General features: G+C 43.8%; 1 protein-coding gene across 4 annotated transcripts in view; it reads right to left on the bottom strand.

Annotated features, from left to right (window-relative positions):
- The window catches only part of USP15 (ubiquitin specific peptidase 15), a 52,387-nt gene extending 40,738 nt beyond the window's left edge, over window positions 1–11,649 (bottom strand). For 2 of the 4 annotated variants that reach the window (XM_079994118.1, XM_079994116.1), the window contains exons 1-3: window positions 11,453–11,649; window positions 2,720–2,847; window positions 2,034–2,164 (exon numbers count right to left, since the gene is read on the bottom strand). In XM_079994118.1, the coding sequence (XP_079850244.1) occupies window positions 2,034–2,164; window positions 2,720–2,847; window positions 11,453–11,541 (348 nt within the window). In that variant the 5' untranslated portion in view covers window positions 11,542–11,649. The remainder of the gene's footprint in view (window positions 1–2,033; window positions 2,165–2,719; window positions 2,848–11,452) is intronic. The other 2 variants (XM_079994119.1, XM_079994117.1) reach the window with 1 other exon arrangement.
- Window positions 11,650–13,344: the final 1,695 nt, after the last annotated feature.

A 13,344-nucleotide genomic window follows, 5' to 3' on the forward strand; every position in this document is an offset into this window, starting at 1 on the left:
AAAACTGAAGAGGTCTAGGAATGTGATACCTGGGTTAACCAGACTATTTCATAGGATTAATGCTGAGCCTCAATAGTTGACTACAAAAATAAAACATTGGCTTTAAGTACAGTAGTGGTTGGTGAGGCAGCATTGGTGGGGCATGAGTGTTGCTCTTGCAGCATCTCAAAACAGCAGGTCACTGGCACTTATTGAGAAGGAAAGAGGAGCTCAGCACTGTGTGACGGAACATACTGGATGGTCTTGCCATGATGTCAATGTCAAGTTCCCCATGCCTCACACTTCCATGGGTAGGCAAACTAAGGCCTGGGGGCCGGGTGCAGCCCAATCACCTTCTCAATCTGGCCTGTGGACGGTCTGGGAATCAGCGTGTTTTTACATAAGTAAAAACCTTGTGGGGAGCCGGACTATATTTTGGGAGGAAGGAAATGAATTCCTATGCCCCACAAATAACCTAGAGATGCATTTTAAATAATAGCACACATTCTATTTAAAATGCATCTCTGGGTTATTTGTGGGGCATAGGAATTCATTTCCTTCCTCCCAAAATATAGTCCGGCTCCCCACAAGGTCTGAGGGACAGTAGACTGGCCCCCCTGCTGAAAAGGTTTGCTGACCCCTGCAAACCTCGGTTCTCGAATGGCTCCATTTTCGAATCTTTCGGCTCCCAAACGCTGAAAACCTGGAAGTAAGTGCTCCGGTTTTTTAATGTTTTTCGGAACCCGAATGTCCAACATGGCTTCCACTGTGCAAAAACTTAGCTGTCAGTCAACTGGAAGCCATGCCTTGGTTGTCAAACGTTTCAGAAGTTGAATGGTCTTTCGGAACGGATTACGTTCCACAACTGATGTTTGACTGTGTATAGATGACAAGTGCCATCTCTATTCTTTTAGGGGTTTTTTAAAAAAAGACTTTCCTCTTTCAGTGCTCTTCCAAATGGAGAGTGTTATCCTATCTTGTAACTATACTGGATGTGAAATTGATTTCATGTATGCAACTGTTGTTTTACATGCACTTTTGATGTTTTTTAAATTTTCTTATATCAGCAATTGTTTTCACTGCTTTTAATTGTACTGCAAATGGCTTTGATAACCTCAAAGGAAGTGATTCATACATGAAACTGATAAATAACTAATAATAACATATTACCTACTCTCCTTTTTTCCAAAGTACATATTATATAAGCAATGGGCATTCTGTGTAGAAAAAAGTGAGTATTATTCTGTAAACTGATACAGACATGAACAGACATACGAGAGCTGTGTCAAGGAACACTGCCTAGAAAGGGAGTCTTCTACTGAATGTATCATAAGAGAGTGCACATGCCAAGGAAGAAAGTGGAACGATACAGGAAAGTGAATGGTATGTCCAAGTTCCAGCAGAGTCTAATAATTCTCATTTTTAAAAATGCATCACCTGTAAATATTTCAGTACACAATGTATTTTTGCTATTAGCACAAAATGCTTCATACAGTTGTGTGTCCAAAATCTAAGTACAAAGTCAAGGTATATGATTAGAACAGACTTAAGCAGAACCCAAAATTAAGCAATTCATGCAGTTAACAGTGCTGCAGTTGAAACAGTTATCACTATAAAACTGAAACAATATTTACCTAATTTAATGCTTATCTACGTGGTTTGGGTTAGAACTTGCCTTGCTATGCCAAAGCAAGGACAAATTTCTACCCTACTCACAGAACTGTCAGGAGAAGTTAACAGAAATATTTTATCATTAACCAGGCCAGAAGTAATTATGGCTGTACTAGGTTGGTGAAATAATAAATAAGATGATAAGAGTTGTCTCATCAATGTTTTGTTCTCATGCTTAAAAAAAATGAATGTATCATTAACACTGAGTAAGAAATGAAGCCATTAATACTGATTAATGCCAGGACTCAGTACTAGTTAACTTGCAAAAACCATGACGTGATACGGACATATTCAAATTACTCCTACGCATTTAACTGGTAGCACTGTAAGCGGAGCATTTCAAGCGCAAGTATAGACATTTCAGTATTCAGTGTAAGAAGTACCTTGCGTGCAATTGGTTCCTGGCCATCCATAAGAGTATACCAGCTAACCAGCTTGTTCCAGCCTTCAGTTGGTAAAAGAATGTAGTCCAGCTCATCAATGAGATGTTCCTTGAGAGACTGACAGTCCCCATCTATGAGGAAATGTTTACATATTTAGGGATGGCAATATTTAGATGTCACAGTTCCTGTTTCTAAATTGTTCTTATTAAAAGATTTTCTTGGGTAACAAAAGTATTTAACACACTCTCTAATACAAAGGGACTGAAGATCACAAGTGATCAAGTTTGAGACAACTGAAATGTATTTATAAACTAACAACATATTCCCTGATGGAATAAAGGGTGATTGCCAATATCAAACAAGAGAAATCCCCTCAGGCAATATATTTTCCCCTCCTCTACTCTTCCATGCTCTTCCCTAGCAGATTTGGGGAGCACATGAGGGGTTGTGGGGAGAAGGGGAAATCTGTGTCACAAACAATATTGATTCCACTAGTGGACAGACATTGTTGGATATCATCCAATCTGAACTACTGTATTTGAAAATGTTAATTTGTAAGAAGAAATTCCCATATATTCTGGAACCTAAGAATGACAGGATGAGATAACTGCAATAATATGCAATATTTATACACATTCATACACATCAGGTTCCTGCTTTCTTTTTTAATACTCAACAGTAATTACCTTTGAGAAGTCCAGAATTGTCAATAGGACCAGGATAAACATTCTGATCTCCCATCTGATATTTGTCCCAGCTGTCAAATCCAACATACTTTTTCCACTGTTTGAACCAGCGGCTATCCACTAAATACCTTAAAAAGGAAGAAAATATACATATGAAAGATCAAAGTCTGAACCAATGATGCAGTTGGCTGGCTTTTTATTGTATTTATATTTTGAGTAGTACTTTGGAGAATTTTCCAAAATACAGACACAACACACCTGCAGAGCTGCTTCCAGCATGAAGATTAAGACTGCTTTGACTAAATATGTATTATTACAGGAAAGAATGCAACCAACCATTCAGAAACTGCATTTACACAAATCTACTGAGACATACATCTTAAGAGACTATTAATTGAGTTTATTACCAACAAGTAATCTGATGACTCTTATTAAAAAAATCCTTCAGAAAGAGATATTCACATTCATGTTCCTTACCATAATTAAATTATCAGTAAATGCTAGAATATTAAAATAAACATGAAATCAAACCAGAAGAAATGATTTTCCACTTTCATCCCTAACTTTTAAAATATGCCTGTCTATAGCAGATAACTGGGGCTTGTTCTTAACAGTGTTAATAACAGATGCCTGCTTAGCAATCTTGTTTTAAACCCCTCTACATCATATCAGAAAGCACAGATGAACAGTATTGCATAAGGCAGGCTTCCTTAACCTTGGCCCTCCAGATGTTTTGAGCCTACAATTCCCATCATCCCTGACCACTGGTCCTGCTAGCTAGGGATCATGGGCATTGTAGGCCAAAAACATCTGGAGGGCCGAGGTTGAGGAAGCCTGGCATAATACCTCCTCTAAGTAATCAACATCATATTTTTAATTGTAGTTCATGAGCACCCACTGTGGACAACCATCAGACCAATAATTCCCAAGAGAACAGAACTATGCAATCAAAGTGAAAACCAGAAAATTGTAGTAAGAAAAGGACTATAGACTGCATGCAAATATGCATAGGATTGCACTGTAAATTGTATTTTATAAAGAGTGCCAGCCTTTATAGAATACATTGTATACTCAACATTCCTATGGATGGAAGAGAGACTCTACCCATTCTCATGAAGTGTAACAAATACTTAATCTCATCAGATCACAAACATATGAGCATAAATGATTCAGATACAGCCAAAGCTTTGGTTGAAATAGTCAAAGAAACATTTTCATCCTAGACTTCAAGCTGCTAACTAAACAATATTTAACCCGCTATAAAAACCTATTGACTACACTCCTTCACTGTTTTGAAACACAACAGTTCAGTTCATTTTGCTCTATGAAACTCATAGTTTACATTTTAGATGCTTATTTTTAAAAATAATTAAACCAGCCTGATCAAAAGTAGTGCTTATTCCTTTGTTGAAGCATTCTTCTCAAATGTATATTAATGTCCTTGGGAAAAACTGCTTTATGAAGTGGGGGGGGGGGGAAGCTGTTCATCAAACTTATCTGTAATCGCTGGGATATTATTCTAGCACAGGAGTGCATTCTAACTGCTGTGTGTTCCAGTACATATTGATAGCAACAATCAACAACCAAATTTGTGTGATAAGGAAAAAGAAAGCATAGACCATTTATTTCTCTACTTCACATCTGTGCTTGAACATGATTCAGAAAGTACACATTACTTTAATATCAGTTGACTATACCTCAAATTCATAGTAAGGATACCGAAATCACTTCTGTACTTTTTGCCGTTGTGAATGTGCATTCTCTATGGCTTTCATAAGCCTTTCAGTGAAGACAGAAGCGGCAACAGTTTGATATTTTTAACTATTACAGCTGGGTTCGTAGACAAAGAAAGCAGGGAAACTGACCAGCATATTCTCCCTGCCAATATGTTTACATTTACAGCATACCCCATGTCATGGTCATGGGGTAGATAATAACCATTAAGCTGCCTTATCAATTCTGACTGGCAATGGCTTTGCAAGGTCACTGGCATGGGTTTCCCCTATCACCTGTGGCCTGACTATTTAAATGCAAATGTCCAGGATTAAACTTCTGCATGCATCTTTCTAATCAAGCAACAATACATTCTAATGGTATTCTATTAAGTATAGATCCCCTTGTTTTTATACACTCATCAAATTTTGGGAGAACCTTAAAAAAACATGCAGAGGACAAGACCTACTTGTGACACTGAAAATGCAATTACAGCGAGCATCTTGGGTAAATTAAATAAAAGAAAATCCAGTAAGAGCTAAGTAAGTTTTAAGAAGCTATTAAATGCCTTTCAACTAGCTAACAGGAAAAATAAAACCAAACACATGAAAGTCACACTCAATCACCTGGGTTCTTTATCATGTGAAATGGCAGGGTAAAAATCTTGGTAACAGCTAACTACATCCCTGAACTACTGGAATTAATTTCTGAATGCATATTTGGCTGAGGATTCTTTACACGTTGACCAGTGACTCTAAGCACACAAAAAAAAACCCTGAAGTGAATCTACCTTTTGTCCTTTGTTTTAAAAATTAGGGATTAGTTTTGTGCTTTGGGAAATGGGCTCCAAGAATGAACCACTTAAGGACTATACCATAAGAAATCAATGGTCCACCCTGACTCAGTATTCTGTACAGTGACTGGCAGCTGTTCTCCAGCCCTATTAGGATTCATCAGCTGAAGTTGCCAGGGACTGAGCTATGGACCATGAATGCCCAGCTGCTATGAAACACAGCAATAGATACAAAGATTGTATCCTGTGTAAATACTCTATGTAAATACTCTTTGGCATGCAGTTTGAACTAAAAATACGAAATGAATGGATTTTTATCTTCTTCCCATTATAAATCATATCTAAGTAATTTTTGCAGAAATTCTTCTGGTTTTCTTGTCTTCCGCACCTGATGTTTGGTGCATAGTCCCATACACATAAAAAATGTTTCTAGACAGAAAACAGCGACTGCCACAATCTTCTGCTATTCTAGGAAACACTGTGTGAACATCAAACATGATATAGGAGTCTACTTATGCACAGCCTTGAAGATCGTGCCTAGAGGTGTGATTGGCTAGTAGTAAACACATCTGGATCAGAAGCAAACATAATTATTACACACTAAACTAGTGTCCAGGGATACGGGTGGCGCTGTGGTCTAAACCACTGAGCCTAGGGCTTGCCGAATGGAAGGTGGGCGGTTCAAATCCCTGCGACGGGGTGAGCTCCCGTTGTTCAGTCCCAGTTCCTGCCAACCTAGCAGTTCGAAAGCATGTCAAAATGCAAGTAGATAAAAAGGAACCGCTCCGGTAGGAAGGTAAACGGCGTTTCTGTGCGCTGCTCTGGTTTTACCACATGACTCAGAAAAACTGTCTGCGGACAAACGTCGGCTCCCTCGGCCAGTAAAGCGAGATGAACGCCGCAACCCCAGAGTCATTCGCGACTGGACTTAACTGTCAGGGGTCCTTTACCCTTTTTAAACTAGTGTCCAACTAGTGGGAGGGTACTTACAAGTTCAAAAAACTATCTCTCTCCCTCCACATTCCTGAACTTAAATGCTAATGTTTCAAAAGGCAGACAGAAGGACTTTCATTACCTATTCACTGCCACAGCTCATAACTGGAAGGCTGGAGCTCAGTCTAGATAACTGGGCCTACTGCACCTTGGCTCCCCCCACCCCGTAGCAGCCAGGGCAGCAGTGGGGGGGGGAGCAGGGCACTCTCCACATTCTAACTGGGTTTGTAATCCAAGACACCACAACACAAGCAAGGAGCAGGAGCAGCCAGTAGAATCTGATCCACTTTGTCTTTCTCCTTTACTCTTCCTTAACCATACTAAGCATGGCACACTCACTCTCAAACCCTCCATATGCACAAACATGCGTGCATATATAATGAATCGCAGCAAGCTAATACATGAACAGAGATCATGCTCCTTTCAATGGGCATTTCCCAAACATTACAGTTATGGTATATTGGGTGAACAAGCCCCATCACTACAATTAAGCTCCTTGTAAATATAACCCTGCCACGATGATGGAAGCAACATAAAGGTACTTGTAGGATTCTTAAATTAACCGAAGCATGTTACTGTTAACCAGGTCCATTGTTATGAAGCTCACTGCAGTCTTCTTTCTTTCTATCTATCTATCTATCTATCTATCTATCTATCATCTATCAGATGTAATGTGGTAGGTTTAGAGTTTTCAAAAATATTTGAGAAAATATCTTTAGTACATAGTACATAGGAAGGTGCCTTATACTGAATCAGACCATTGGTCCATGGAGCTCATAAATGTCTATACCTGGGATCACCAGTGGGGTCACCTTGAAGGTGCAGAGTGCTACCCTGCTGCCCACAAAGCCTCCGAACTCCTCCCTCCCCTGCATTCCTCACAGCTGCTTTGGTTATGAGGCAGAAATGGTGATTATCTCCCCTCCCACTTCGAAAGTGCATAGTACCAAAGGAGAAAGTCAGAAATCAACACACTTTACCACTTCTTTTAGCCAGTGTTCGAAACTACCATTGTTCTAGGCGCACTTTTCACTAGCTCAAACATTTCTGAGCTCTGGGTGCAGTACTGCGCCTATGATTTCAGATTAAAACTGGAGAGTAGAAGGAAAGGAGGACCCTTTCCTGCCTTCCCTCTTCCAGCTACTCTCTGAAGACTGGAGAAGAGACCCTCTCAAGAATATCAGGGGGATGGGCAGGGGAAGGACTAGACCATGTGAAAAATGAACATAATATTTTAGCTGCAGCTCATTCGTATTCATTATAAAAAAAAAGACGCCTAGACATTCCGTTGTTGCGAGCATAACCTGGGTTTAAGGTGCCATTTAGCTCCTAGCTTTCACATCTGTTTCTAAAACTGCTTTCAGCTCTATGTACTTTTCAAGGCTCAGCTCAGCACCTGAGCTGCTCATCCTAGCCTTGAAAAGCACATACAGATCAACACCTGAGCAGCTGGACAGAAAAGGAGCAATCTGAGAGAATGGGAGGGAGATAGCGGTGAGCACTGTTGCTCACTGAGCACTCTCAAAATTCCAAATATGTTCATGGGACCAAAAAGGTTGGCAATCTCCTTGCCTATGCTGACCGGCAGGAGCTGTCCATAGTTTCGGACAGGTGACTTTCCCCTGGAGATGCTTGGGACTAGAACTGGGAACTGCTGCATGCAAAGCATGTACACTATTTATGAACTATAGTTCTTCTCTGTGACGAAGTATGTTGTCATACAAATGTTTGAAAAACGGAATCAGATGTTGAAATCTTCATGCTTAGAATAGGAGAAACTGTGTATAGCTTCTCAAATTACAGCAAACCTCTGAAGTTCAATTCATCTTAAAACAACACAAACATTACTCATTACTACACTTGCTTACAACTTTCATCGTCAACTCTCTGAGTTTAAGACTATACCTTCTCATAACACTCCAGTATATAATATATCACAATAATTTAGTGTGAGATTTTATCTGGTAGTACAACCTTAAGCATGTTTATTCTGAAGTAAATCCCACTGAGTTCACTGGGACCAGAATTCTACAAATACAGTTGTTAGGTTGCTTTTGGCAGCCATCAATTCATTATGAAGAAGACAACTGATGTACCCCACCATAGAAGCTTTTAGTAAGCCATCAGCAATACAATGAAGCAGAGAGTGAGTCTTTCAAAATGGTGCCAAGCCATCAGATTCAGTTGTATGGAGTGGCAGAAAGAAGTTGGTACAAATACTCATATCACCCACCATTCTTCTTCAGGGAGTGGGTATCAAAAGAATGCCTGTGCAGCAGGACAGAAGAAAGGTGAGTCTCACTTCCTATAGCCTACCTATGCCTAGTTAAAATATGTGAATCCCTAAACAGGACTTACTACCTGTCTTAATTTCATGCCGTCATACTTATGGGGCCAGTTTTAGTAGCTAATTAGGGCTGCTGCTATACTATATGCACACCTAGAAAAAAAAGCCCAAATGAAAAGAGTGGGACATATTTCTGAGTAAGCGTGCACAAATTTGTGTTAAACAATGAAAGGCAGATGAGAACTAGTGTAGTGCAGTATTTAATCCCTTCTCTCAGCCATAAAGTTCTCTGGTGGCCTTGAACCTCTTGTTATCACTCAGTCTACACTCTACACTATCTTTCAGGGTTGCTGAGAGGATAAAATGGGGTGTCTGTGTATGGTGCACTGAGCTCTTGAAGGAAAAAGGGGGAGGCAGATGTGACAATGGACACACTTATTCACCTAGTTGTAGGGTAGTTCATAATTTGTAAAGAATATGCTGCATCTTCATCTCTAGTTTCAACTTCAAAAGAACTCTTCAAAATTATATAGTATGGTTGGGACAGAAATGTGTAACTAAGGTCTCACAGAATTTAATAAGTCTTACTTCTGAGTAAACATGTTTAGAATTGTACTGTAAAATTTATTCAGTGACCTGAAAATGCTTTACATATACTCTGTCAGCAATTCTCACATCAGCTCTTTAAGGTAGGCCAACACAGTTGTGATTTTGCAGGATGATTACTGAGAGAGTAGCAGCTTGTGGCTGAGATGAGATAATGTAATTCAAGTCAAGTTCAGACATCATGCTTCCACTCCAACTAACTATGCTTCCCCAGCTTGGGAAGATACTTTCTGGTTTATTAAATCAGATTACTGTGATTTGGAAACCATAATTTAATGCTGCCTATAACCCTGGCTTGCAAATCACAATAAACCTGTGCTGTGTGTAGGCAGGACTTAGAGAACAATTTCCAGCTCAGACATAATGGGAAACTGATTTGGCAAGCCAGGAAGTCTCCTCTAAAGCAGAGTGAAAAAAGAGGAAGAGGGAACAGGGGGAATGCTCAAGCTTGTTCCCAGTTCCCAGTAGCAAAAGTGCATTTGAACTGGGCCTTAACATGTAGGAAACATCAGACTTCAGGGTGCAATGACAGACATAGAAAACAAATGAGAAATAGGTTAAGTGTTTAATTGCTACACACCTGTATTTGAAAAGACTCAAGCCCACTTGCTTCTTCTATGGTAACATAAATTATAGTTGAACAAACCCAATGAATCGGTATAATTAACCCTGCAATCCTAAAACCTATCAGTAGGGAGTAATAAAGCAACCCTAACCCCGATCACTGGAAGGGGTTAGGATGTGATAGTGGTGTCACTCCACGCGATTCCATAACCATGGAAGTTGCTGCTGTACTCTCTGAAAGAACAGGAGCAAGGGAGTAGCGGCAGAGTTGGGCTGGAAAAAGGCCCACTGGATTCCAGTTACTGATCATAGGCCTGTTTGCTGTAATAGCAAGGAGCTGGCACAGTAAAATCAACATTTTTGCTTACATACACCCCCTGCCTTGCGCTTTGGCCAGCAAGAGAAGCTCCACTGCACCATTCAGCCCTGGCATTTCTGACTAGCAGTTAGGATCGCTCTCTAAGCCCCATTTAAGACAGTTGGTACTTATTTCTGAGTAAACATGCATCGGACTGTACTTTAACAAGTTTCAAACAACTTATGAAAAATCAGGCTGACTGACACACCTGACAGCCTCCATGCAGTCACCCTTGTGCTTGCTGCCTAAATAGGATTCATAAGGTGCAGCTGTTTGTATGAACTGTCAGTGCGTGATACATGTTACTGCCATGACACAAGTAGTCACAACAGCCCATTTATGAAATCTTCACATATCCAGGCCACAATCCCACTGGCAGTTCTGCATGCTCCAAGATAACACAGTGGCTGCTGGATGCACAAAGTTATCCTCAATCTCCACAATCCAAGAATTTCCCCATGGCCCAGGATTAACTTCTCTTTTAATAGAGGGGTGTGTGGGGGGGAACATGTGTGCATAATTGATCTGTTTAGTCACATCTTACTCCACAAATACCAAAACGTTCTTCAAGATTCAGCACAATTAAGCCAGGAGGTGGCAAGATCCATTTCCCAGGTATTTCAGCTAGTACTCACCAGAAGAAAAAACATAAAACAATGATACGGTTTGCAGATAAATACAATCTACAGGGAGGGTGGAGAGGAAAAGAAAGGAACGTTGTGGAAGAAACCAGGCGAGGTGAAACCCTAAAGGAAATCCAGAAGTGACAAGCAACAGTCAGGCAGAAAAGACAAGGCCTTGCAATATGTAAGCTTTCTGGGGGAAAGCCTATGCTGTGGATGAGAAACCTTAACCCAGGAAACAGTCACACTCGATCACTGGTTGCCTTCAATACACAGAAAAAAATAGGGTGTGTGTGTGTGGTTTTTTGTGTGTGGTAGTTTTCCGGCCGATTGAAACAATAGGAGAAAACACCTGGGAGAAGAAGTGCCTGCAATTGAAAGCCGGCTGGACCGGCTCGCCTCTTCCTCTCGCAGGTGAGAGAGGGAAGCAGCACCTTGGCACAAACCTTGCCTCTCCAGAACCTGTCATGGGAAAGATGCGCGGAGGGGCGGGCGGGCGGGGGGCGGGTGGACGGCTGTGAGCGCCTGGCCCCGCCTTGGCGCCACCTGCGAGGCAAGGTGAGCCCCTTCCTCGATGGGGATGCCGCTCCCAGCGCATTTTGGGGGGGGGGGTGATGGTGATGGTGGGGGGGGCGGAGAGGAAGGGCGGCGGGCTGCTGCCGCCTCCCACCCCCCAAGAAAAAGAGGTGGGCGAGGCAGGCAGGATCCGCCCGCACCTGTCACTCAGAAGGGCCCCTCACCAGCCTCTCCCGCTCCTCGGCCTCCCCCTCCCCCCCATCCCTTCCCTGCCCCTCACCAGGTGTCGCCCTTGCGGAGCGCCGTCTTGAGCAGCGCCGCGATGTCCGAGCGCTGGGTCTCCAGGTCCGCCGCGCCTCCCTCCGCCATGTCTCCCAGCCCCGCGGCGCCGGCGGCGGCGGCAGCAGCTGCGAAAGTGACGGCGGCGGGAGAGGCGGCGGCGGCAGCGGCGGTGACAGGAGCGGCGGCGGCGGCAGGAGCGGGCCGCGCTGCATGCTGGGAGTGACGCCGCGCGGCGACCGGGGAAACGCCCTCCACGACCCCCTCCCACTTCGGCAACCCCATCGGCAGAAGCAGCGCGGGGGGAGAGAGGAGAGAAAGGGACGCAGGGAAAGAGCGGGGGAAGGTTGCGGAGAGGGAAAGGACGGCGCCTCTGGGACGCGAGCGCCACCGGGCGGGCGGGAGGCCTGCGGCAGCGGAGGGAATGCGAAGAGGAGCAGGGCTGTGTGGGACGGGGGGGGGGAAGAGTCTTCGCCAATCGGGCGGCTCGGACTACAACTCCCATCAGCCCCAAGCCTCCGGGCTGATGGGAGTTGTAGTCTGGAGGAATGTGTCGGGCGAGGGGTCGGGAAAAAAGGCTGGCCTAAAGCTGCTGATGGATGTGATGCTGCCGAAGCCGCTGCGGTGGGATCTTTAGCGTCATATGCGGGGTATTCTTGCAGCCCCCGCTAGCAGCAGGAGGCATATCTTGCCGTAGAATCACAGGATTGTAGAATGGGAAGGGACCCCCAAGGGTCATCTAGTCCAACCCCGTTGGAATGCAGGAACCTCAGTGTTGCCTGCAGAATCGGGCGCTGTTCATTCTTAATTTTAAGCCGATAATAATGATAATTTAAGGTGGCGCTGTGGGTTAAACCACAGAGCCTAGGACTTGCTGATCAGAAGGTCGGCGGTTCAAATCTCCCTGTTACATGGGATCAATTCCAATCTGTTACCTCCGAGGATGTGGACAGGCTGCTTGGACAAGTGAAACCGACCACCTGTCTCCTTGATCCTTGCCCATCCTGGCTGATAAAAGCAAGCCAGGAAGGGCTGGGCGATGGGCTCTGTGGGGTGGTGAATGCTTCCCTCTGTGAGGGAGCCTTCCCAGACCCGCTGAAAGAGGCGGTCATTAAATCGCTTCTTAAAAAAACATCTTTAGACCCAGCCAATTTGGCCAACTATTGCCCAGTCTTAAATCTACCATTCTTGGGCAAGGTGATTGAGCAGGTGGTTGCAAAACAACTCCAAGCACGCTTGGAGGATGCGGACCATTTGGATCCCTTCCAATCGGGATTCAGGCCTCACCATGGGACTGAAACTGCCTTGGTCGTGCTGGTTGATGATCTCCGGCGGGCTAGGGACAAAGGTGAGAGATGTTTCCTAGTTCTGCTGAATCTCTCAGCGGCGTTTGACACCATCGACCATAACATCCTTCTGGACCGTCTAGAGGGGCTGGGAGCTGGGGGCACTGTTATACGGTGGTTCCGCTCCTTTCTCCTGGGCCATGTCCAGAAAGTGGTGGTGGGGTATGAGTGTTCAGACCCCTGGGCTCTCACTTGTGGGGTGCCTCAGGGTTCCGTCCTCTCCCCCATGCTTTTTAATATCTATATGAAGCCGCTGGGAGAGATCATCAGGGGGTTTGGGCTGGGTGTTCATCAGTATGCAGATGACACCCAGCTCTACCTCTCCTTTAAATCAGAACCAGTGAAGGCAGTGAAGGTCCTGTGTGAGTGCCTGGAGGCTGTTGGAGGATGGATGGCGGCTAACAGATTGAGATTGAATCCTGACAAGATAGAAGTACTGTTTTTGGGGGACGGGGCGAGCGGGTGTGGGGGATTCCCTGGTCCTGAATGTGGTAACTGTGCCCCTGAAGGACCAGGTGCGCAGCCTGGGAGTCATTTTGGACTCACA

The sequence above is a fragment of the Podarcis cretensis genome (assembly GCF_951804945.1).
Source record: "Podarcis cretensis genome assembly, chromosome: 10".
NCBI classification, from domain to species: Eukaryota; Metazoa; Chordata; class Lepidosauria; order Squamata; family Lacertidae; genus Podarcis; species Podarcis cretensis.